Source organism: Enoplosus armatus, chromosome 2, assembly GCF_043641665.1.
Source record: "Enoplosus armatus isolate fEnoArm2 chromosome 2, fEnoArm2.hap1, whole genome shotgun sequence".
NCBI classification, from domain to species: Eukaryota; Metazoa; Chordata; class Actinopteri; order Centrarchiformes; family Enoplosidae; genus Enoplosus; species Enoplosus armatus.
In genome coordinates, this window is record NC_092181.1 from 19,230,224 (window position 1) to 19,254,888 (window position 24,665).

The window sequence follows — 24,665 nt, forward strand, 5'->3', positions numbered from 1 at the left end:
TGTTGAGCAAGCGTACGGCACATTGTCCAGGTGTCCAGTAAAGTAGCCAACCTACAGCCATGTCAAATATATTTTTATAATTGGAAGATAACTGGAAGAGCATCAGATTGTATTTTTGTAGAAATGTTTCCCTAGTGAGCCTTTAATTCTTGTATAAATCTTCGGATGAGACTGTATTGTTTTTCTTTCTTTCTACAAAAGGCACTTTGTATTTTCGTTTACCCTCTTATTTCTCTTGTTGTTGTTAGGTGGAAATGGTAACTTGGAGAAGTTGTGAGTTTACTTTTTTTTTTTCTGGTTTACAGTGTTGAAGTCGATATTGTCCAGGTGACCAGTAAAACAGTTTAGCAAGACATTTTAATTGTTAGTTTGTGTCTTTTTGTCTGTCTAATATTATTTGATCGTTAGTCATTAGCTTATCAAACCAGTTATTTCAAGAGCCTAAAATATAACAAAAATATGTTTGAAGCAGCGAGCGTCAAAATGCCCCCAAAAAGTACCTGAAGTTGGCACCGAATGCTTGATCAGACTTTTATGCTTTACTCATACTTTGGTCAGATATTTCCTGAAACATTCATGTGAACCTGTTTGTGTAAACATGTCAAAACAGATGCATTTGAAAAGTTTGGCTTTTTGTTGGTATAGGAACAAAAAGGGAGGAATAAAAAAAATATATATCTTTCTAGCATTGTCAAGTCCTACATCTTTGCCAGCAAACACATTATTTGCAATAATGTATTTGGCACATCTGAAGTAGCGAGAACGTGACAATAGCAGAAAGATACTGAAACATAGGAATCATATTTGTATTGATATGATGCGTATGTATTTAAAGTTATCCATCCCTATATTCAGACATAAATAATCTTGAAAAGACAAATACAAAAGTCTCATTGTGGATTTAGTAAAATTTAATTTATCTACAATTACTCCTCCATACAGGCATAAAGACTGATAGATTCTTTATTCATTTCAATGTGGCTCATAAATTGATAAGTTACACAATATCATACAGAAGCTGGATGCCAGAACTGGACAAAAAGTTGCAAAAATATCTTTTTTGTCTTTACATCTTTTCTGTCAGTGTTTTGCAGCATATTGTAGAGCAGTTGGGTTGTGTCGTCAAAGTAAAATGAAACAACTCTTGAGTGTTGAAATACTGTAACACACTGAACTCAGACTGATCGGGGTGTGACGATAAAGTCAGTGACATGTAGGTGCATCGTACGCCAGGTGAGAGCAGCAGAGCAGGATGGGAAAAAGCCCGAAGAGCTCACCAGCATCTTTACGATAAAATAACGATAATATCAAATCTGCTTACAGTTGCATTTTTGCTACATTTCAAATCCTCCTCTCTACATTTCCCAGATGACTTGTGTGTCAAAATGAAGCTAGCACTATGTGACAATACATGACAATAAACACAAGACTGGTAAAAATCCATCACAACCGGATGGTAAAAGTGGCAGAGATGAATGCACTGGCATGTTCATATCTTTTTAGCTGTCACTGAAAACTGAAGAACCACATCTTGAACAAAAAAAAGTCCAAATAACTAACATGTACATGTGGTGTGACAGAGGGGGGAAAGGAAAATGAAGATAGCATATGCAGCTGGAAGGAGCAACTGCTTCAATATATTAGTCCTATGCTTCAGTTTCTTCTTCTGTAAAGTCTTTTCTTGCCTGCTGGAAAACACATTCCCATCTCTCAATTTTCTTCTTTCAGTGTTTTCTTTTTCTTCTCTAATCCTCATCTTCATCCTCCTCCTCATCGTCGTCTGTTTGGTCCCTGGTGTCGAGGTCATCTTCATCGTCCACCTGTGAGGAAAGAGTGACAGTCTAACTAAAGCAAACACACAAAACACAGCTGAGTGGTCAGAACACGAAGCGGTGTCTTTGAAGGTGTTGCTCTACCATAAAGCCGACTAGTCACGACATCGCTGCTACCAAAAACTACCACCACAGTTAACTGGTTAAACTGGGAGCTTCTAAGACTAGAAACATTTTACATTAACGCCTCTTTTCACCAACATACAGAGAGGTTTTTGTCTTGATAGTCAGAGGACGTAATGAACGAGTAAATACAGAGGACAAAGCGCGGGACATTGCGTAGACTACGGTTATAGTGCACCGCTGTTTCCTTCTGGTGTGTGATGATATAAAAACAGCTGGCCATGATCATTTATGACTCGAATATTTATGAGACGGTGGATGTAGAGACAAGGGCAACAAGCGCTGGAGGCCGCTGAACTTTCGGTGAAGGTAAGCCGTGGCTCTGCACTGAAACTGATAAGTGGTCAGTTTATTGGTGTCGACAATCCAGTTTCCAACGCACAATCAGTGTTAACGTCACTCAGGGTTTTGATTTAGTTTTAGACTAGACAATATTACTTTCAGCCATTAGATTGTTAGTTGTAGTCCACTTTTAGTCAAGAAAAACATAATTTTTTAGTCTACAGCTGTCACCACGGGTTGATTTATTGCCAAAAATTATAATTCATTTAGTTATAGTTTCCGTTTTCATAGCTTAGTTATCATTTAGTTTTAGTGTCGTCAAGGAAAAATAAATCATATCAACGAACAATGAACACCAGCTGGCCCAGACTGGAACAACTCAGTCCAACTACAGTCGGCACCATAATACATTACGTGTGTTCCCACCTTGAGTAAAATAGCCCTAATTTTGACTAAAATATCCCTTTTTAAAGCAGCAATGAATACAGATTGGGTTATTTCCAACGTTATTTCATATTATCGTCTTCTGTATTTTACTGTTATTCAGTGAAATTAGCGTTTGCTCCGTCTATAAAACCTCTGCAAGTTTGGAGAGAGGTTTCACAGCACGAACGCCTTTCAGCGATTACAACATGAGTATATAACATGGCCAGAGTTAAAACTCCTGATGAATTTAGAAAAGAAATATAAAACTGATAGTTTGTCTACCATCTCTCCCAGGTCTTTGAGTCTCTGCTTCAGGCTGTAGATCTTCTGGTCCTGGTCTGCCAGCAGCATCAGCAGGTCGTCCTGCTCCTTCTTTGACTCTTGCACCTCCGTCTGCAGCTTTGCTTTCTCCGTCTGCAGGATGGCCACCGTGCTGGTGGCTGAAGCCAGCTGCTGCTCCAGCTCCACCCGCCTCTCAGACGAGCTCTTTGCCTCCTCCTGAACCAACAAAGAAGAGGGAGAGGGCAGAGGAGAAAGAGACAGTGGGTGAGGGACAATGACAGGAGGAGGGTGTAGATGTTGAATAGAATGATCCATAAATACAAATAATGGGAACGCAGGAACAAAACGCTCACGTCTGATGAATAAATAATTAAGTTCAAAGAGGTCAGAGCCAACTGGTGTCTAAATATTGCTTCAGAGAGATCACAGCCATACAGACATTTTGTTGAACAGTTGTTCTACACACCTTCTCTCTCTCTGTCTCGGTCGTCTGTGCTGCGAGTCTGCTCTCCAGTTCGGCCATCTTGGCAGCGTCTACTGAGCCGTCACTGCCAGAGACTGCGTCAGAGGACTGAGAGAAACCAGTGCAAGGCTGATTAATTTAGTATGTGTTGAGAATTATGTGATATGTTTGGCACAAAATGTCATATTTGCATGATATATATACCCCAGCTTCAGCTCTTCTGAGCAGCTCTTGTCTCTCTGTTTTCATCTGGGTGATTTCTGCCGACTGGGACTGGACCTGACTCCTCAGGGCCTCCAGCTCCTGCAACAAACACAGTCAACCAACACAACCAGCATAAATACATGTAATAAATGGATTATCTGAAAATAACAAAGATGCTTTAGATTAAGTTTTAAGGTCTGGTGATATCAGAGAGATCCTACTAACAAGTATTGCTTGTGTAACCAAAGCCTGATATATCTTATTCCACTGTTTTATTATTATTAATAAAAAATAAAGTTTTATAAGATTTACATCTTCAGTAGGAACAAATGGGCTGAGTGGCAGAAGGAAGTCGAAGGCAGACCCTTTTGTTGGTTTTCGTCTTTTCATGGATTTGTTGACAATTAGAAAAATATAGAATAATACCTTTATACATATATTTATTAAAAAGCAAAGGCCAGTTTCATGTTCTTAAGATTTCTTTTATTTGGAAAGAGGAAATGTATAATGATGAATCCCACCTTGAGCAGTTCTGTGTTGTCTGATCCTCCTGCGGAGCCTTCTGCCGTCTCAGACCTCTACAGTTACATGCAGTGAAAACACGGTACGTTAGTGATGATGCACTATAGTGTAATTTTCACTGTGACAGGATACAAAACTCTACATGCAGTTCTAATTGTAAGATTATATTCAGAATAGGGCTCCAACGAACGACTATTTTCATGAACGATTAATCTGCTGATTCTTTTCTTGATCAATCTATTAATCTTTTCAGATTAAAGAATGTCCCAAAATTGTGAAAAATGACCATCACGGTTTCCCAGAGCAACAGACGAAAACACAGAGGTATTCAGTTTACAATGCTAAAAGGAAATGTTGGGAGTTTTTACTTACAAACTAACTTAAACAATGAATCAAAATAGTTGCCTTCTGTCGATCGACTAATTGATTAATCAATTGTTGCAGCTCTAATTCAGAACCAACAACATGAGCTCTCTGTCTAAGTGGATTTGGTTTGTCTGAAAACTGTAATGTTGTCTGGCTGTTATCAAGATGCGGTTTGAAGTTCAGTATATGTCATTTACTATTCAAAGTCTACCTGCTCTTTATATGTTATGAATGGATCCGACCAGAGAAAGCTAAACACGATTTGTGCAATGGTCAACTGTTTTTCAGGCTACAGTGATGACTTGGGACGCAGTTTATTTATCATCAATCATATTCTGATGGTTGAACAGTCAGACCACCGCTGTTGTTTGGGAAAGGCTCCCCAGGGTGTCACTGATCTGTGTCTGGAGGAGTGTGTTTTGCCTGCACAGCTCGTCCGCCTCCACTTGAAGCTTACACAAACACAAACACTCACAGACACAAACAAGACATGGTGATGAACTCTGCGCCCCGAGACAACAGCTCAACTTTGGAACAACATTTTTCGGTTTTATTTTATGGAACTTGTTCAGCTTTGAGCCTCTGAAATCAGCCCCAGCACACACACACGCAAATAGATGCTGCACTTAGACATTTACTAACCAGGGTGTTGATGAGTGCGTCTTTGTCACAGAGTTGTGTCTGAAGGAGTGTTTGCTGCTTGCGGAGCTCCTCCACCTCCTCTCTGAGCTGTGCGAGCTCCTCCGTCTGCAGTCCGTTCACCTGGGAGGCGTCTCCCTGGCTGTTGGACTGACTCTGGTTCTCCTTACCTGAATTTACAACCACATGCACATATTCACAAACTCGCAGTTGAGCTGACATTTAATCACTATCTAAATTCTTTAGATAAGGTATTACGTATTTCTCAATATGTTACTACTACTCCTTTAAAACCTCCCTGATCGTGCATGTTGTTGCACTCTGCTGTAAAACTGTATCTTGCGATGTCGCTGCACATCACTGTCAACCCATATCTCTGCAATGAAGCAGTAAAACTGTATCATCAACAGGGATGGTGGCCAAAAATATGATAACAAGTTTAATTAAAGGCCTTGAACTTTTCCTTTAGGTTAGGATTAAAATGTGAAAATTGTTAACTCACATTGGTCCAACCATTTCTCTTCAAACTGCATTTTTCAATTAACTAACCAGACACAGAGTACTTCTCGTGATAAATTCTATCCCTGTTCTTTCTGGAGAACAAAAAACACCGTTAACCAATGAGGTGAACCCACCTAATTTTAGCTTGAGGATGTTGTACTGATCTTTGTGCTGCTGGATCTGAGACAGCTGCTGGGTGACTGTGGCCTGCATCTGCTCGTTCTGAGCTGACATGGACGTTACCTGCTCTTTCAGCTCCTGGATCTGAGCGTCCTGAGGATCAACCAGACAAAATCAAATAGTCAACAGGAAAGTATATCATATAAACACGAAAATAAAACCACATGCAGAACTCTTAGCTCTGTTTACCTGTTCTCTGATCAGCTCTTTATACTGAGTTACAATGTTATCGTGTTGCTCTAATGTCTTCTTCACTTCCTCTTCCTTCTTCTCCTCCTCACTGGATTTGTGAACTGCTTTGGTGATCACACCTGTTCACAGTAGCAGGAGAAGTAATTCATAAAACCCCCCATGAAACTTTGCATCTGCCATGATGAATTAATTAGCACTGGATGTCGAGAAGTGTCTCTGACTGACCTTCCAGTTCTTTGACCAGCTTGGTGAACTCGTGGTCGAACAGCATCTGCTCTGGAGACGGGAAGACGGGCTGCGGCTTCTGAGCCGCCCGCGAGTACAACTCATGTTTGGTGATGAAGCCCAGTTTCTCTACAAAGTTTTCCTTTCCAATCCGCTTCTCGATGAGCTGCTTTAGCTTCTCTCTGAAGGGGACAGAGATGACATGGCAGGTTTTAAACATGACCTGATCTTTTGAAAGACACCTTGCTTTCTTTATCGGGTGGAGACATTCAGAGCACTTTGGCTAACAGGTACAATTCTGCATAAACCTGATTACTTGTCAATGTATGTGTTTTTAAATGTTAATACATCATATGTGCTAATCAACTGCATGGAAGTATCTCTGTGGTAAAAAAAAGTAGAGGAAAGAAATGACTATTAGTTGTCTTTCGTATCTAAATAATTAAATCCAAACTCATGAAAACATTTTTTTAATCATTCTCTTGTTATAAAATGAAGACCTACACACTGAATAAGTCAGTTTCCACAGCAGAACACCAGGCTATATACGTACTGTATCTATGTGTATCATATCATATATATCACATGGAGAAACTGTGTTCCCACTAAAACGCTTCAGTCAGTCCAAATTCAGTGACTATGCATTACACAGACAGTTGACGACATATTAACCTCAATACACTTACTAATAAAAACTGGTCTAATATGTGGTCATAGAACTTGATGTTATTTGGGGTTTTATAGCAGTAGTATAACCACAGCAGTTCATGTGAATGTGTTTACTTATTTCATTGTGTGCCCACAAAATTGATTGGCAATGGTTCTTACAAACATATTTGGATAATAGATGACGCTTACTTGGTGTAGTTTTCCAGCGAGTTGTCGTTGTAATAGATGCAGATGCCGAGAAGCAGCGCACACAGGCCCTGCACCAGCCTTTCATCCTCTCCCAGGTTCTCTGAGATCTGTGCCGTCAGCTACAGGAGTCACGAAGTCAAGGATTCATTCAGTTTCAGACTCCCACACACCTTAAAGTTTTTAACCTGGAAGTGGAATGTGATGTTCCCATTCTCACAGTTTTTGTTGGCACATTTTACACTGAGCGACATAGCCGTCAATATGAATGAGAAGATTTAACTGAATTCCTAAAAATGAAAATACAATGTCCATCTGCAAGAAGTAAGGTGAATACTGAGTAACAGTTTTGTTGTTTGTCGACGGCTTGCAAGCTGCTTCAAGGATACAAAGGGAACATTTTCCTGATTGTGAAGAAAGTGTGTGACAGCTATCGGACAGTTGCTGATCCACGTACACAGCAGCATGAGGAGGCCCACCCTGGTCTGCACTTTACTGCCCTGCAGAGCACAAGACAAAACAAAACAAATGTCAACATATGCTTCTTGAACGACAGAAAAAATGCCTATTCTAGAGATATTATTTGAGTTTAGACAATGAAGAACCAGATGTTAAATTTAGGAGAGTATGTATGTCAAGACACGTGACCGGCAGCAGAATGGCAACCAATATTACAATTACAATTTGAATCCTGGTCATAGATTTTTAGATTTTTTTGTCCAGATTGGGACATTAATTAAGCACTTGTCACTTTTAAGAGCAAGTTATAATTTGCATTGCTGAGTTTGACACAAGAAATCCAACAAAATTATTGCCAATGTATTGATTCAAACAGGAAAAACAAAGTAAAAAGGGGGCTGACAAAATGGTAACAAAAGTGCTTGAAAATGAGTAGAAATGAACATTAATTTTGTTGGTGCATGACATTTCTAACAATTAGCCTTTTTTTCTTCCCATCCCGACAAGTTGGGAGTAAAACACTGCATCTCCCAATCAACAAAAATAAGGAAAAGGTTAAGTAAATCCATCAATGCTTTATTGGAAGCACTTCAATCACAACAACCATTAGTAGTTAAAAAGGTTATCACAAACAAAAATCTCGGACACAGTCAAAATTAATATATTCAGTATATTCAAACGAGGTTATGTTGACCAGAGCAAGCAATCCTGTATTTATAAATGTCTCTTAAGCCTAAAAAAACCCTTATCTTTACAGCCATCATGTATTCCTCAAGTTCACAATTTTCAATTAGTTTGTGGTTTGCAATTTTCACTCTGGGAGTGATTGATGACTTGCAATTCAAGTATCATGAAATCATAATTGAAATTTTACTTTATTTAAAGCTATCAGCACATGCAAAACAAAACCTGCTAAATGTGCTTTTCAAGAATGAAAAAGGAACTGTAATAATAAAAAAGTAATATAAAAATGATCATGCATTCCCATGAAAGCAGCTTTGAGGTAAGAGAGGTTCAAGACCTACAACAGACCTAAACCTGGACTTTCTTTCCTCTTTCTTAGTTTTGAATAATCTATCTCAATCAGCTGTTGAAAAAGAAAGGATGATTTTCATGGAGTTGTGTAATGTAAAATTATGAAAATCAATACAGATTAAAACAGCGCAGAGGCAAAAATAATCTGTAATCTCTGTAGTTTAAGGATGCTAATAAGATGCTGCATTAACATTAATGCACATCATGCTTTAAGAAGAGCAGACCGCTTTCCTGTAGTGAAATAAACAATGCCAAAATTGAGAAAGTATGAAAGTCTGAGCAATGAATGTGTGGGTAAAAACTTAGCAGCATTCCAAACTACAAAAACTTACGAAATCACCTTTTCAGATTTAGTCTCCAAATGTGACGAAATGCAAAAATGAAGAGGAAAACAAAAGACAGGAAAAATGAGCACAAGTATTAGTTGAACAAACATTGGCCTCTGCAAAATGTATTGTGCTTCTTTATGCGTTTGTGTGGGTGATTGTGGTTATAACTACAACCTGAATTACAACAGTTTTAAAAAAAAATAAAATAAAAGACTCCATCTAGTCACTGAAAAAATCAATTCATACAAGAAAAATACAACGGCACATCCCTTCCTTCAAAACTGAAACTGAAGACCACCATTAAAATGTGTTTTAAGAGAAAGCCATCTATACTCAACATCAACACATTACCTTTAACTCTCAAAGCGAACTGACCACATCCTTGTAAGCCTGGGGGCTCCTACAATCAGGAGGTTATCACAGCCGCAATAAAAATGTATTGCATTGGTCCAACTGGTCTGCTCCCAGTTGGATGTGTCTGGAATACCTCCACAAGCTGGCGTCCAGAAGGCAATCTGTTCAAATGTCTGAACCACCTCCACTGTCTCCTTTCAACATAAAAGTAGCAGGAGTTATAGGCTACTCCAAGCTACTTTCAGCCTGTCCCTAAAAGCAAACCCAAACACCCAGTGTGCGAAACCAATTACTTAGAGTGCTGACTCATCCCAATCCCCAATAACTGGAGCCCGCCATTAAAAAAAAAAAAATGAGCCAGAGGCTTTTTGAGGGCAACCAAAAATGATTCTCAATCGCCTCCACGTACTCCTCCGACACAGATGTTTTTGTTTACATGATCATAGAAGCTGCAAACCTTCTGCCTTTCCAGTACTACCTTTCAGGAGTCTCTTTGGTTGACAAAGTAAGAAAGACATCCATCTTTAACATGATGGCTTACTTCCTCCTTTCTTTGCTGCCACGTCAGGCACACACGAATTCTAGCCACGTACACTGCCTTGTGCTCAAACATGATATATGTTATTGACGGTGTCTAGTAATTAAATAACAAAACACCACTTGTGTCACAAAAGGCAGTCCAAGGCAGAACACCAGATTATGCTTTCCAGGACCCCACCCAGGGTCTAGTATGGCCTGATAAACTGCTGCACAAAAAAACAGTGAAAGCCTTCCTCCCCACAACATGCAGCCACACCAAAGTAACCCTCTTGTTCTCCAGTGAAAACTTCAACACATCTGTGCTCAGCTGGGGACTCTTGACTATCACTTGACCTAGTCAGTGCCTCTCACCCTCGGCAACTCCCATCCTGGGAGATGGTGCTTTGCTTTGGTACCACTCGACCTCCTGCACTTACTAAGACTCCTTCCCCATCAGAAAGTGACATTTTCATCACCAGGGGTGAGTTTGCAAAGATGTCCACTTTTGCCTACTGCCCGAGTGCCAATGCACCAGACCCTTACACCAAGCCTTGGCGTTGGCCCCCTCCTTACTTCCTCTGGTTTACCTTGACAAAGTAATGTGGGTGCCCAGAAGAGGGGCCTAGTTTCCCTGATCCAGACTTGGTCACCACATTTGAGACCAAGCTAGCCGAAAGCAAGGAGTTTGTCAACTGATAGCAATGAGTTTCATCAGGAAGGTGCACAGAAATTCAAGCATTTTAGCAGACAGCCAGAGACTCCCATTGCAGAATCTACCATGTGAGAAAATGTGGCAACTCCAGGGGACGCATGAAGAGAGTAATGCAAACAAACTTCCAGAAAAACCAGGAGGGTTGGTTAAGTATGGCTGAATGATTTCAACCTTCATCTAAACTCTAAAACTAAAACTTTTTAACCTATTTTAGAAACATCTGAATCCCCAGTGAAAACTGGATAATCCTTGTCCTTGTAAGGATAAACTATAAAACAAGACAAACGAGTGGAGATCTTTCACTCGGACAGGAATAGGCCCAAAAGCTGCTGCGACACACACACTTCTTGAACAGGTTACGACTTAGAACGCAGCCAAAGTGTCAAGGTCACAGCTCAAAAGTAGGTGTTAAGATCATATCATCGGCGTTAAAACAACAAAAAACAGCTGCTTGTGTACTTCCATAAGTCACCCATAAGTCCACTAGTGAACACAATGAGGGCAACTAGAGCTTACAAATCTGTGGGAAGGAGTGCACTTGTGTGCCACCCTAATGAAGAACTGGGTCATTGCCATAAGTTAGGGACGAAAAATGGGTAGTAAAGAGTTAAACGGAAGCAAGATCCCCCAAAATGTGGGCCAACAAGGCCCCTACTACAGATGCCAAGCCAAAATAACCAGCATAGGTGCCGCCCACACTCAAAACACACACACACACACACAGACAGACACCGTACACACACACGTTACTTACCCGCCGGACAATCTTATCTCCCTGCAAAACCACAATAATGCGACATTGTTCCATTCACTGTTGTTGACACTTCAGTATTTGATTATTTGCCAAAAATATGCCTCTGTTCTTACACAGTTCTTTCAACCCAGACACACGCAGCCTGTTAGCATCGCCTTTATTTCCGCATGTTTTTGTCCTACCTGAGAGAGGATGTTGGTGCATTGCTGCAGCAGCGAGACGGGGGGCTTTCCCAGGCTGGTGGCCAGTTGGACCCTCAGCAGCTGCTCCTTCTGGGTGAGGTTGTCCTGCAGGGCGTGAGCCAAGGCCACAGCGGCACACCAGTTGGACAGAGAGTCTGCTGAGAACAGGCCACCGCACAGCAGCTGGCCCGCTGAGATGGAATTGGCTGGGGGGAAAAAATGAGCCAGTCAGTAAATAAATAATTGTAGATACATAAAGCTGAAGGTAGAAACAAAATGCCATCCATCTGTAAGTGTGGTAATGTGAATTGTGCAAATTCTGATGTACTACAAAAACTGTACAGAAACGCCTAAACGCCACTCAGCTCCAAGACTAACTGCTAAATCCCATTTTATCATAACTTTTAGAAGAAATCCAAACTGTTCAGATGAAAAACAAGTGTTTACATTACAATTTACATTTTTACACTTCATCGAACAATGTATTAGCAATGAGCTTAACAGTGATGATTTGGGTCAATTACACTGTGATTAAATTCAACTCAAAAGTTAAAATACCCTAACCTACCGAACCCTTCAACAAACATAGTTAAAAAAACAATATTGATGGATTCACTGGATTCATCAGCGTCATGACAATTTATTTTTAGCCATCATCTGTGAGCAAGTGATGCTATTTCCTACAATTTATTTAGTTTTTCCTGCATCACATTATATATCAGCTGGTCAGTGTTTTAAATATGAGCAGAGATGTCAATGTTCTACAAGGGGAACTTCTACTCCTTGTTGAAAGTGGCAGTACGAGTCTGTATGAGAAAAATATATTATGTCTTCTCAGGACAATTCGTCTACAAACTCTTGAAAACAACGGCTAATGCAACTTGTAAGTTCTCAACTTGGTGTAACTGACCATCAATGGTGGAGGGCAGCAGCGTAGCCACAATCTCCCCCTGGCCTTTCTGGTTTTTGTAGAGGAAACACTGGAAACAATAGAGGACTGCACAGCGAAGCACAAATGGTTGCCTCTCATTCACCATGGACATGAGCAGCACCACGATGGCTGGTCTGTGAACAGATGAAGAAGAGAGATCAGAGAGGAAGTTAAGTCACCACAGAATATGTTGGTTCAGAGGTTGTGTCTTACCTTGGTGGGTTTGATGGAGCGTTGACAGATGCAAAGTAGTCCTGGTTGACCTGTGAGCCTCTGATAACCTCGGATACAGTGTTGATGGTCTGAAAGAAAGTGGCCAGATCACAAGCTTGAGTGCAGGATGTCTCAAAGGAGCCAAGCCTTCTGACTAAGCAATTATTGTTGTCTACAGTCATTACCTCAGTGAGGATATCAGCAGGCACACCAGTGGCCATGAGGATGGTACACAGCTGCTGCAGCAGGCCACACTGGTACATAGACTTCTGACAGCTGGCTGTAGCTCCAGGAGAATTCACCGGAGACACCATGACTCGCACCAACTGGGAACAGAACATTGTGCAAGATTTTAGAAAATCAATATCATTGATCTGCTTGTTTAATTTGCAAGTAGTTTAAAGCAACAGTTCAACATGACTGTTACCTGCAGCATGAGGTGGAGGTTGGTGACTTTCTGTGCAGACCAGCCAGAGTTATCATCACCGACCTCAAACCAGGGCTTCATTCTCTGAATGTAGGAGCCCTCCTTGAAGAAGTTCTGATTGGAGCTGTTGTTCTTTAGCAGGTTGAGCAGCAGCAGCAAACAGTCCTCCACCACAATACCTGCACCGAGGTAAAAGGATGTTACATCAGGACATATCTCACAAGAAAAACAATAATCTCACCTTTTTAATTACAGAAAATACAAGAAGCTGGGTTGTATTTAAATATTAAAAATTCTGTATTGAAGATGAGAAACTTCCAAATCTCAAAATCCTTTTACCTCCATCACTGCTGCCCTCTTCTGTGATGATGTCAAGAAGACGCTCAAATGCATTTTCAAATGCCACAATTTTCTGAATGGCAGCATTGCTTTTGGTCAGCTGTTGAAGCAACAGCAAGCCCTGTTGGAACAGAAAAAGAGATCGTCATGCATCTCCTGAAAATGTGATTATCGTAGAGTTATTTATACTTAGTTGTCAGGACAAAAAGATGTGTGTTAAACACTCAGCAGGCTTTCAGACCAAAATCAGGCCTACGTTAAAACAATGCGGGGGGCTGCGTGTTGTTTAAGGTTCCGGTGAAACAGGAAATATGATCCAGGAAGTCCAGTTTGAGTAACAGATCTGTTAGTTTGAATCCTTCTCAGGTGCCAAAACACTGCACAATGGTTTATAACATTCTTGTCAACAGGATTTTACAACTCTGGAAAGTTATCACGGCTACAATTATTATAATAATTATCTTTTGTCACAACGATTGTGAGCTAACCAGTAGAAATACAGCGTTCATGTTACAAAGTAATCCACCAGGAATGTGCGCTTGCATGTATGTGATTGGCCAATGCAGCGCCTTCCCAGATGATGTTACGTAATGTTGTAGCAAAAGTTGAACCCGGTGCAAATTCAAATGAGTGAGAGGGCTGTGTTTTTTCCACAGGGAGCCAAAGTCGGTCTGAATGAGGCGATAGTTTCAGAGGCTTTTGGAGGTAGTTTATTACAAAAGGGAAGCTTAATCAGCAGGGACAAGTACTCACATCATTGCGAATTACTTCTCTGGAGTCTGCCAATAGGTCCATCAATCTGGAAACACCTGCGGATGGACATAAATAAACGGACATAAATTAAATAATGGTTGAAGTAAAAAGAAATGGGACATTTTGCTCATAAAACAATATTGAAAAACTGACTGAAATTTTTCTGTGAACCACCAACTTCTCTAGAGCAGATGCAGGTCCTGAGAGAAATCCTATCATTACAAAACAAGTTTAATCCCATGTGGAGAGGAGAAACTTACCCATGGGGCTGACCAGAATGATACCCTGGACCTGGACACCCTGGTTCTTCAGGAGAGCAGTCAATAGCTTCACCCCGGGCCAACGCACATGGAAATCAAACTCCTAAAAATCACATCAATGCATGAATACGTCAGGCAGTTGTTTAGACAAATATAATAACACAGACCTCTCACAGCAGAAACAGCTCAGTACCTCCAACAGAGTGAGAAGCAGGGTCACATGCTCAGGGTCCTGAACGAATGTCTCTGTGAACTGGGCACCCAGGTCATCTGCCTGCTTCTGGGCGGCCTCATCTGTGAAGGAGATTGAAAGCTGAAATTAGTAACGTCTCCAATAAATACTACAGCAGGAGTCATCAGTTTAGTGAGGGAGCCAGTTGGTTTGTTCATAGCAATCAGCCTGAGTTAGACAGCAATACTTATTAAATCTGCAACTTCTCAAAAGCTTCCCCGAGTGTTTATCACTGGTGATTTTCTGCAATTGAATAATGACTATGCAAAGGATCGATATGTGAATCCATTCAATAAATGTGCTTATGCTCAGGGTGATACTTGAACATGCCTTCTGGAAAAATGAAGGGCGACACACAGATGAGGGGACAGCTGGATGGGAGGGTGAACAGCGTGAGCTCAGTAGGGTTACTGTAAAAAGGATTCTACTGTGTGTACAAGAACAAACACTTAATGTGGGATGAGCTGAGAGCTTTAGTGTGACAAGCTGGTTAGCAACACCACAGCACTGAGAATAAGTGAATACCCCACCAGTTAATCTGAACATCACTTAAAAGGTACTTGAAACTTAAACGGTATCTAGCAATGCAGATAGTTTTAGATGTATTCACTCATATTTTGATATATATCCATTTCTGCTTCCACCCCAAAACAATGAGGATAGTGGAATTTTGGTTGTGGCATCGGAAAATCAATAATCAATATCTTTATTTTAACAATGGATCAAATTACTTTGTGTAATGTGAAAGGGGTCATTTGCAGTGATGAACCCACACAGAATTATCACCTGACTCTATTTAACTTTTTAGCTAGCTAGTGTATTCTAGCTTCTTTTAGCTAATTGTTTTGGTTTCCCGGCCTCCATCTTTACAGTTTTGGTTCCCTCTCACTGCTCTCATCAGCATTGTTTCTAGTCACAGCAGGCGGCTGTTTTAATGCTCTGATAAACCCACTGTACTCCACCTGCTCAGCACCAAACAGCAGATAGATGGTGAAGATAGTGGAGCATTTAGCAGCTAAGGAGGCAAATATTTCCCTCAGGAGTTGGTTGAGACCAAAAAACAGAACTAAATAGAGAATATTGGACTAAACAGGACTCCAAATTTTGTTCTGAGTGTGTTGGATGTGTCATAAGGGGGCCAAAACAAAATCAATTAATGTAGGTTGAAAACCAAACATCAACATGTCTTTCAAGAAACTGTGTTCCTGTTACTAACAACCCACAGATCTCAAAACAAAACGCTAGCTACCACTTGTAATTTGGGTGAATTGATACTGAATAAAACACTTAAGAAACAAACAAAATCACACAGTATAATTTCACCACAACAGTGCAAAAACAACCAGCTATTAAAATGTGAGGGAAACAAAGACAGACAGAGGTTCAGGGATGTGACGGTATTAGTGAAGCATTCTTGTTACCACCCAAACACCTTCACTTTTCCAGTGCCAGCTAATTTTAGTGAAGTTAGTACCAAGCAGTACTAGAACTACTGCGTGGATAGCTTGGTTTCAGTACTGACCAGGCATGGAAACATTCTTAAGCTTTCCTGAGACAGGGATATGGGTTACTGCATCTGCGAGAGCAGGGGGAGGGGGGAGAGTATGTTTAAAGCCTCACCCAAAAGCTAGCATTCATTTGAACCACTCTGAAGAAGCGTGGAATCAGCTGACTGATTCTTGAGAAGACAAGCCATGACAGCAACCAAAACACAGCCTTGAATTTTATCAGCACATTTACAGTGCATCCGGAAAGTATTCACAGCGCTTCACTTTTTCCACATTTTGTTATGTTGCAGCCTTATACCAAAATGGATTAAATTCATTTTTTTCCTCAAAATTCTACACACAACACCCCATAATGACAACGTGAAAAAAGTTTTTTTGAGATTTTTGCAAATTTATTAAAAATAAAAAACCTGAGAAATCACATGTACATAAGTATTCACAGCCTTTGCTCAATACTTTGTTGATGCACCTTTGGCAGCAATTACAGCCTCAAGTCTTTTTGAATATGATGCCACAAGCTTGGCACACCTATCTTTGGGCAGTTTCACCCATTCCTCTTTGCAGCACCTCTCAAGCTCCATCAGGTTGGATGGGAAGCGTCGGTGCACAGCCATTTTCAGATCTCTCCAGAGATGTTCAATCGGATTCAAGTCTGGGCTCTGGCTGGGCCACTCAAGGACATTCACAGAGTTGTCCTGAAGCCACTCCTTTGATATCTTGGCTGTGTGCTTAGGGTCGTTGTCCTGCTGAAAGATAAACCGTCGCCCCAGTCTGAGGTCAAGAGCGCTCTGGAGCAGGTTTTCATCCAGGATGTCTCTGTACTTTGCTGCATTCATCTTTCCCTCTATCCTGACTAGTCTCCCAGTTCCTGCCGCTGAAAAACATCCCCACAGCATGATGCTGCCACCACCATGCTTCACTGTAGGGATGGTGTTGGCCTGGTGATGAGCGGTGCCTGGTTTCCTCCAAACGTGACGCCTGGCATTCACACCAAAGAGTTCAATCTTTGTCTCATCAGACCAGAGAATTTTGTTTCTCATGGTCTGAGAGTCCTTCAGGTGCCTTTTGGCAAACTCCAGGCGGGCTGCTATGTGCCTTTTACTAAGGAGTGGCTTCCGTCTGGCCACTCTACCATACAGGCCTGATTGGTGGATTGCTGCAGAGATGGTTGTCCTTCTGGAAGGTTCTCCTCTCTCCACAGAGGAACTCTGGAGCTCTGACAGAGTGACCATCGGGTTCTTGGTCACCTCCCTGACTAAGGCCCTTCTCCCCTGATTACTCAGTTTAGATGGCCGGCCAGCTCTAGGAAGAGTCCTGGTGGTTCCGAACTTCTTCCACTTACGGATGATGGAGGCCACTGTGCTCATTGGGACCTTCAAAGCAGCAGAAATTTTTCTGTAACCTTCCCCAGATTTGTGCCTCGAGACAATCCTGTCTCGGAGGTCTACAGACAATTCCTTTGACTTCATGCTTGGTTTGTGCTCTGACATGCACTGTCAACTGTGGGACCTTATATAGACAGGTGTGTGCCTTTCCAAATCATGTCCAATCAACTGAATTTACCACAGGTGGACTCCAATTAAGCTGCAGAAACATCTCAAGGATGATCAGTGGAAACAGGATGCACCTGAGCTCAATTTTGAGCTTCATGGCAAAGGCTGTGAATACTTATGTACATGTGATTTCTTAGTTTTTTATTTTTAATAAATTTGCAAAAATGTCAAAAAAACTTTTTTCACATTGTCATTATGGGGTGTTGTGTGTAGAATTTTGAGGAAAAAAATTAATTTAATCCATTTTGGAATAAGGGTGTAACATAACAAAATGTGGAAAAAGTGAAGCGCCGTGAATACTTTCCGGATGCACTGTACAATCTGTGCACTCTTTTTCTACAACCCAACCAAGAGGAACCTTTGATTTGTAAGCGCTGGTTGGGGGGTGGGGGGTGGTGGGGGGGTACCATGCACAGTCAAAAAATTTTACCTTCTGATTCATCTGTAGGGTTAAAACATGGAAGAGAAGAGAGACGAGAATCTTTATATAAAGCATTAAAGTCATTATCAGTGTACAGAAGAGGTGTCCAGTTGACATGAATTGAATTTACACATGCAAACAAAACAATTGCTCAGTCAGTCAAGACTGTTTAAAGTAGCCACACAATTAGGAGGAATTATCTCCAAATCATAGCCAATTTAAGTTGTATTTCATTATTTCTAATAATTGTGGGAGGGTTTAATACCTTGCTCTTCCTCCTCATCATTGCAGATGATGTTGTACAGCGTGTCCAAAGCATAGCCAAGGATTTCAGAGTCAGATCTGTTCGCAGGAAGAAGAGTGTTAACAAAACAGAGGTTTCATTGTGAACAGAACTTGAGTCAAACAAAGCATGTTACTTTACAAACTTGTACAAAGCTTTTTTTAGGACAACATGACAGACAAAAAGCACAAATACTTCATCAACATACCTGTCAGTTTGCAGTATGTTAATCAAGTGATCCATCGCCTGTGTGCCAACTTCCATGCGATATTTCTACAAAAGATAACAGGGAAGGCAAGGTGAGTTATTTGTATAGCACCTTTCAACAACAAGGCAAAAGTGCTCTATATAAGACATGAACAGGCATTAAGTCAAGACATAAAAGAAACACAAGGCAATATAAAAAGACCCATATAAACAGGATTTTGAAAGAATAAAAGAAAAAGACAAAAATAAGCTGTAAAATTGATCAAACAGAAGAATATACATTTCAGCGAAGCTACAGAACAGTATAAGCTATGAATGCATAGAAGACACTGGCAAACAGAAAAGTCTTGACTTAGAAGAACTGTTTTCTGGAAGTTTATTCCAGGCATGAGGTGCATATAAGTTGAATGTTGCTTCTCTGTGTTTAGTTTTGACCCTGGGGCTAGCAGACCTGAACCCAGATGAGACCCAGACCCTGACAGGTCTGGATGGTTAATAACTTTGAAGCAGTTCAGAGATGTTTTTGGACCTAAACCACTCAGTGCTTTATAAACCAATGGCAGTATTTTAATAATACTCATAGGATCAATGACCCACAGTGAGACGTTTTTAAAAAATAAAGGAATTTCAATGTGGACAAGAAATATAACGAATAACGAATAGCAATGTATTTCTTATATAGGAAGTCTACACCTCCATCTATGTGTTTCTGACACAACCGTGTGTTAATGTGCAACCCTGTACCTCCTAAACCCCTTATTCATGCCTGATAAACTCATTACTCATGGTTGATGGGGCAGTTCTGTTCATGAACAAAACTGTCCCTGAACAGAGCAGAGAGGTGACTTTGTAAAGGTCCATGTCAGTGACTAGTTTATTTTATTCAGCAGAGTTTGACAAATTAGAGTTTTATCCATGACAGAGTGGCAGAGGAGAAAACATTCCCAAATGTCCCCATTCATTTACATGACATTAATACAGGACAGCAGGGATTTCATTTTACGGCTATTTTCTCCTTTGTTGAAAGAAACTCCTGTACATTAAAAAAGGTTAATACACTAAACACCTACTGAATAATAAATAAGGACTGGAAGCATCAATAATGTTGATTAACACAAATCTCTACCCACAAATCCCATCAGACATAGATAAAAAATGATACAGGTAAATACAACAGCTCTACAATAAATCTGACCTTATAAGATTATAATGTTCCTTTTTTAATCAAACTGTTTTTCATAGTGAAGTGCTTCTAATATATTTCCCATCCCATTTATATCAGTGACGGCAGAGTAAATATTACAAAACACAATTCAGCAGAACCACAAACTCCAACAAAAAATGAACATTATAACCTTAATGAAGGTAGGATATATTGCAGGGCTGTTGCATTAGACTGCATTAGTTTTGCGCTAGGTGAACCTAATAAATTGGAAACTGAGTGTATTTCTTCTGCACCTGTTTTTAATAACTTTGTCTTTATACTTTACCTTTGAGAGGGACTTAAGAGCCCGGACAGCATCTCTGCGGTCTTCTAGGAGCGTCGAGGAGGCCACCCGGTCACACAACTTCTGGATCTGTCAAAAGATCATAATCATTATTTACTTTGCTTGTATTTCTGCATCATATACAGCCAAGACAAGATTTCTGTACTTTCTGTACTCTGGGGGGGCATTTTGCAGAGCAGTGGATGTGATGTTGCCTTGTACTTCCAAAGCATGGAGCAAAAGGTATCATCACAGAGTTCTGCATATTTTTTAATACTTTCTTCTAATCTTTGTAAAATCATTGGATGGTTTTACTTATTCAGGATTATGCTTTGCTTTTTATATATATTTACATATACGCATCTATTTTTGTCATCTACTTGTATGTACATTATAGTTAAATGATTGTTTACCTATCTTTGTTCATCTTTGTTGTCCTTGTTTTTAGCTCTATGTCTATTTCTATCTATCGCCCTGAAAATTGTTCTTGGAACTGTGTGCAACATTGAGAGGGTTAACAAAAAAACAAATTCCTTGTATGGGTACACATACTTTGAGGAAAACACTATACTGTAGAATAGGACAATAATTAATTGATGATGCAGTAAATTGACAGTAAATGTGATTTACTAACTCAAAATAGTCAACTAATGTTTAGTTAAATACTAGTAGTGGGAAAAACAGCACTGACATAACAATTTCACAGTTTCTTGATGAATATATTGTGCATTCTGCAGGAGAGACAAGCTGCCTCTCTGAACAGCCAAAAGAGGAATGTTTACAGACAAAGATCTGGTTATGTGGCGATAATGCTCCTGCAATACCAGAAGGACGAGCAGAACAGCGCTGCATTCTACACACTGCAACTGATATGCTGCTGTACATGAAGATGTTGATCGTTTCATACTAGAATGAATGATGATTTGCTAGTTGTGTTTACTTTATATCACTGGACGTTGAATATCTTTGTGTGGTGAACAACACAAGCAACTTGAAGATGTCACCTTGGACTCTGGGAAATGGTGGACTAAACAATTAATTGAGAAAGCAATCAGCAGGTTAATCAATAATCAATAACGTAATCGTTAGCTGCAGACCTACATGACAGTTAATAGCAAGAAGAGGGCCTGAGTTTTATGTGGCAGTATTGCTTGATAGCCTTTGACTCTATGCCCTTTACTGGAAATGTGAATATATTTAGCTTCTGTATTATTGGAGGTTAAACATATTGTCGGAAGATGTTGACTGAGCGACTGACAGCTGATACTCCTAATATTCTTTGTCTGTTTTCTTTCATTCATTCATTTTCCCATTCCCATTTCCCAAACCAACACGTAGGGAAAACAGCAGGTATGTCACTGACAGCCCTACTGCTTACTGGCAGATATGCTGCGTTAGCTAATTAGCCTTCTGACTAGCTCGTTGTTCTAATTTAGGGAGGCCCCAGTCTCTTAACATGTCATTCTGGGTATTTTTTAGAGAGATAAAAATTGACCCTCCGTGTAAAAACACACGTTTTATTGGTGACGCGCGCGCGTGTGTGTGTCTGTGTGGTGGAGTTAGTCAGGAACACAGTGGTGGAAATTTTAGCTAGCCGCAGCTAGCCGGGCTGGTTTCCTACCGTCTCCGCTCCGGACGGCTGCGGCCCGGCTGCCTGCCCACCCATCACTCCTCTGAAGAAGTTCATCTCTACAGACGTCCTCTCGGTGCCGTATTCAAAGCGTCTCTCCCTCTGAAAAAACCCTCAGACTCCCCCCTCAGTGGTCCGTGTAATAACTATGTGAATGGAAAAGGGGAAAAGCTACACAATGATGTTTTTTTTACACTGTGTACACTGACTAACCGACCCCGGAACACAAATGAGAGGGCACTGCGCATGCGCGCAGACGTGGCGATACGTGGCTGATCAGCAGGCAAGTGAGATCAGTTATTTAAAGGGAAAGAAAAACTAATTCATTATTTTACTATTTTATTGTGTGTGAAAGTCCATACACCAATAAACAATGGTGGAATGTTACGAAGTACATTTACTCAAGTACTGAGGTACTAATTCGAGTGACTTGTACTTTACTTGAGTATTTCCATTTTATGATACTTTAGACTATATCAAATGAATGTCAAAAAAAGTGAAATAAATGTAGTGGAGTAAAGATTACAATATTTTCCTCTGAAATGTAATGGAGTATAAGTGTAAAGTAGTAGTGTGAAGTTCAGTACTTACATTCCAACACTGTTTATAAGGTGGTGATTGGGTAAATGGCTCTTACATGTGTCAAAACATAGCTTTAAAACCTTTATTATTTCAGGCGATATTTTGTTTACATGGTACATTCTTGACCAAATAAGTATTAAATCAAATTTCCACATCAAAGTCAGACAATGCATACACCAGCTGAAAGTAATAAATATTAAATAATATATCACGTGGGTTTGCTGTGTGGCCTTTTTCACATTGTAGGAAAATCTGTTTCTAAGAAAAATGTTTCTAATAACATTAACGATGGCTCAATAGAATTCAGCTATCATTAATTTATCAATGACACCTGTGCTTTCTGTTCTATAAAGAGAACGTAAAGTGCTATTATAATTATTTTAATATAAGTTGTTTTTATGTTGTTGTCTGGATGCTTCTTTTTAATTTTTTTTATTTTATTTTATTATAGAATATAGTTTTATGTTGTTTAACTATGGTTTTATTTTATAAGTATTTATGTCCTGTGTTTTGGAAATTAGCATTGGTTGATTAGGATGGGAGCGCTGCAATTTTCATGTTTTAATGGATGAATAAATTAAACCTTGGAAAAATAAAGAGGATGTGACATCAGCGTCCTCAATAGTAGCTATGACCCGACCCCATCGTGTTCGTGTTCACCACAGTTACTCACTGTGCTCTTCAGCATGTAGTCTGTACATCCTATTTTTGTCACTCACAGGGCCAAAGCACTGAGCTTAGACAGTTTCTCAGTGAATCTGTTTCTCCACAATGTCGTTTTAGTTAATTAACTTTACTTTACTATTCTTTTAAGTGTATTACTTTTATTTTATAAACTGCTAACTGAATTAATTAAATGATGTTGAAAATGTCCTAGTCATAAATATTTGGTTCAGCCTTTTTTTGGGGGTCTGGTCAACATTTTCTCGGGGAGGGGGTAATTAGACCCATGACCTCAGTGTTTCTAAAACTGTGGCAACAGCCCTGCATGTAGAAATCATACAAAATAGTGAAATTACTGGGCAAAATATTAGTAATAATTAAAATAATATTTTCTTCAAGGAGCTCTTCCTGTCAGGCCTGTTGACCTTGCCAACTTTCAACAAGACGCTTCAGGAAATGACAAACAAGGTATGACGTGGATTCATTTCTCATCAATATAATTTGAGATCCTCACATGGTTGCAAGTGATATCAAATCATACTGCTCATTTCCTTAGGGTCCTTTGTGAAAGAAACTGTTGCTGCTAAGACATGAAATGAGAACCCTCCCTAACCCTGTCACTGATGATCCTTTGACTCCTTCTCCTCCAACCTCTGTCGACAAACCAGGACAGGACACACATCAGACAATTCCTCCTCCTCCACCTCATGTCAATAAACCAGGACAGGATACATATCACAAACCCCCTCATCGTCCACCTGATGTTTTCTACCTACCTTTCATGCCTTATTACCTTCTCCCACCTAACCCAGTCAGTGGAGGGTCTGATGTGTATGGACAAGCTGCTGATAACGCCAGGTTTATACAAGGAGGGCGTCGGCTTCCTCCACACCCACCTTTTGGTGCATCTGGTGTCCTCCCAGCTCCTCAATGCAGAGACGAACACCTCGCAGAGCACCTGTTTCCTCAAAGCAGCTGGTCCCTTCCTAGCTCAAAAGTTTAATTTTACATCAAGTGAAACATAATTTGAAGAGGATAGTGACGGTGAGAGATGCTGGAGGCGCCACTGATCATGAGACGAATTCAGTCCTTGGACCATTCAAGAGCACCAACTGTAAGTGAATAACTAACTCACACTAATGCATGCAGTTAATTTTCAGCTTAATGGTGTCTTTCAGTCTTGAGTCAAAGGTGCCCAGTGGAGTTTCTTGTGAACAAAGTTTCTGTTCCACATTCAGTGTTACTCACCAATACACGCCGTGCCTAATAAACAAGTTGAATGTGTTTCCTTCCTAATAAAGCATTTGCAGTGATTGTTCTTCACAGTTCAACATTTTCTGCATTTTTGCTTGACATGTTACACCCACCTGTAAACAAAACGGGGACCCACACATAAAAAACACGCTGGACCGGTTCCACCAGCCGATTCCCAGGTCCAAAATAAAAATAAAAAACTCTTGGCTATAACCAAAACTAGTCTCTTCAAGTGCAAAGTATTTGAGATAAAAACAATAATCCTGTAAATTTTCTCTGTTTGCCACTCAACCTGCATCAACAATTTCAGCAGTCAACTCTGCACCACAGTACGGACTAGCTCCTTCACTACAAAACCCTTCCAGCCTGCCTGAGGCAAGTGATTTCTACCTGTGTTCTCTGGTTTCAACAATCTTAACGTGCAACAACAACTTGTTAATTATTAGAATTTATGGAGGAACCTGCAAACATGACAAACGGTATGAG

At 40.2% G+C, this 24,665-nt stretch overlaps 1 protein-coding gene across 2 annotated transcripts; it reads right to left on the reverse strand.

Annotated features, from left to right (window-relative positions):
* Nucleotides 1-945: 945 nt before the first annotated feature.
* Nucleotides 946-21,873, reverse strand: uso1 (USO1 vesicle transport factor). 2 transcript variants are annotated; one of them, XM_070917103.1, is made up of 26 exons: nucleotides 21,672-21,873; nucleotides 20,054-20,140; nucleotides 18,565-18,629; nucleotides 18,339-18,415; nucleotides 18,083-18,094; nucleotides 14,553-14,653; nucleotides 14,360-14,462; nucleotides 14,100-14,155; nucleotides 13,347-13,467; nucleotides 13,008-13,186; nucleotides 12,766-12,906; nucleotides 12,581-12,669; nucleotides 12,347-12,501; nucleotides 11,437-11,642; nucleotides 11,255-11,275; nucleotides 7,482-7,592; nucleotides 7,096-7,214; nucleotides 6,238-6,419; nucleotides 6,010-6,131; nucleotides 5,775-5,913; nucleotides 5,143-5,309; nucleotides 4,134-4,190; nucleotides 3,613-3,711; nucleotides 3,412-3,516; nucleotides 2,946-3,161; nucleotides 946-1,820 (listed from the first exon to the last, which is right to left on the reverse strand). In XM_070917103.1, exons 1-26 carry the CDS (start codon nucleotides 21,735-21,737, stop codon nucleotides 1,746-1,748), a joined length of 2,871 nt encoding a protein of 956 aa, XP_070773204.1. In that variant the 5' UTR covers nucleotides 21,738-21,873; the 3' UTR covers nucleotides 946-1,745. The 2 variants fall into 2 exon arrangements, with proteins under 2 accessions (XP_070773204.1, XP_070773211.1); XM_070917110.1 differs by having other exon boundaries at nucleotides 2,946-3,125; nucleotides 3,397-3,516.
* Nucleotides 21,874-24,665: the final 2,792 nt, after the last annotated feature.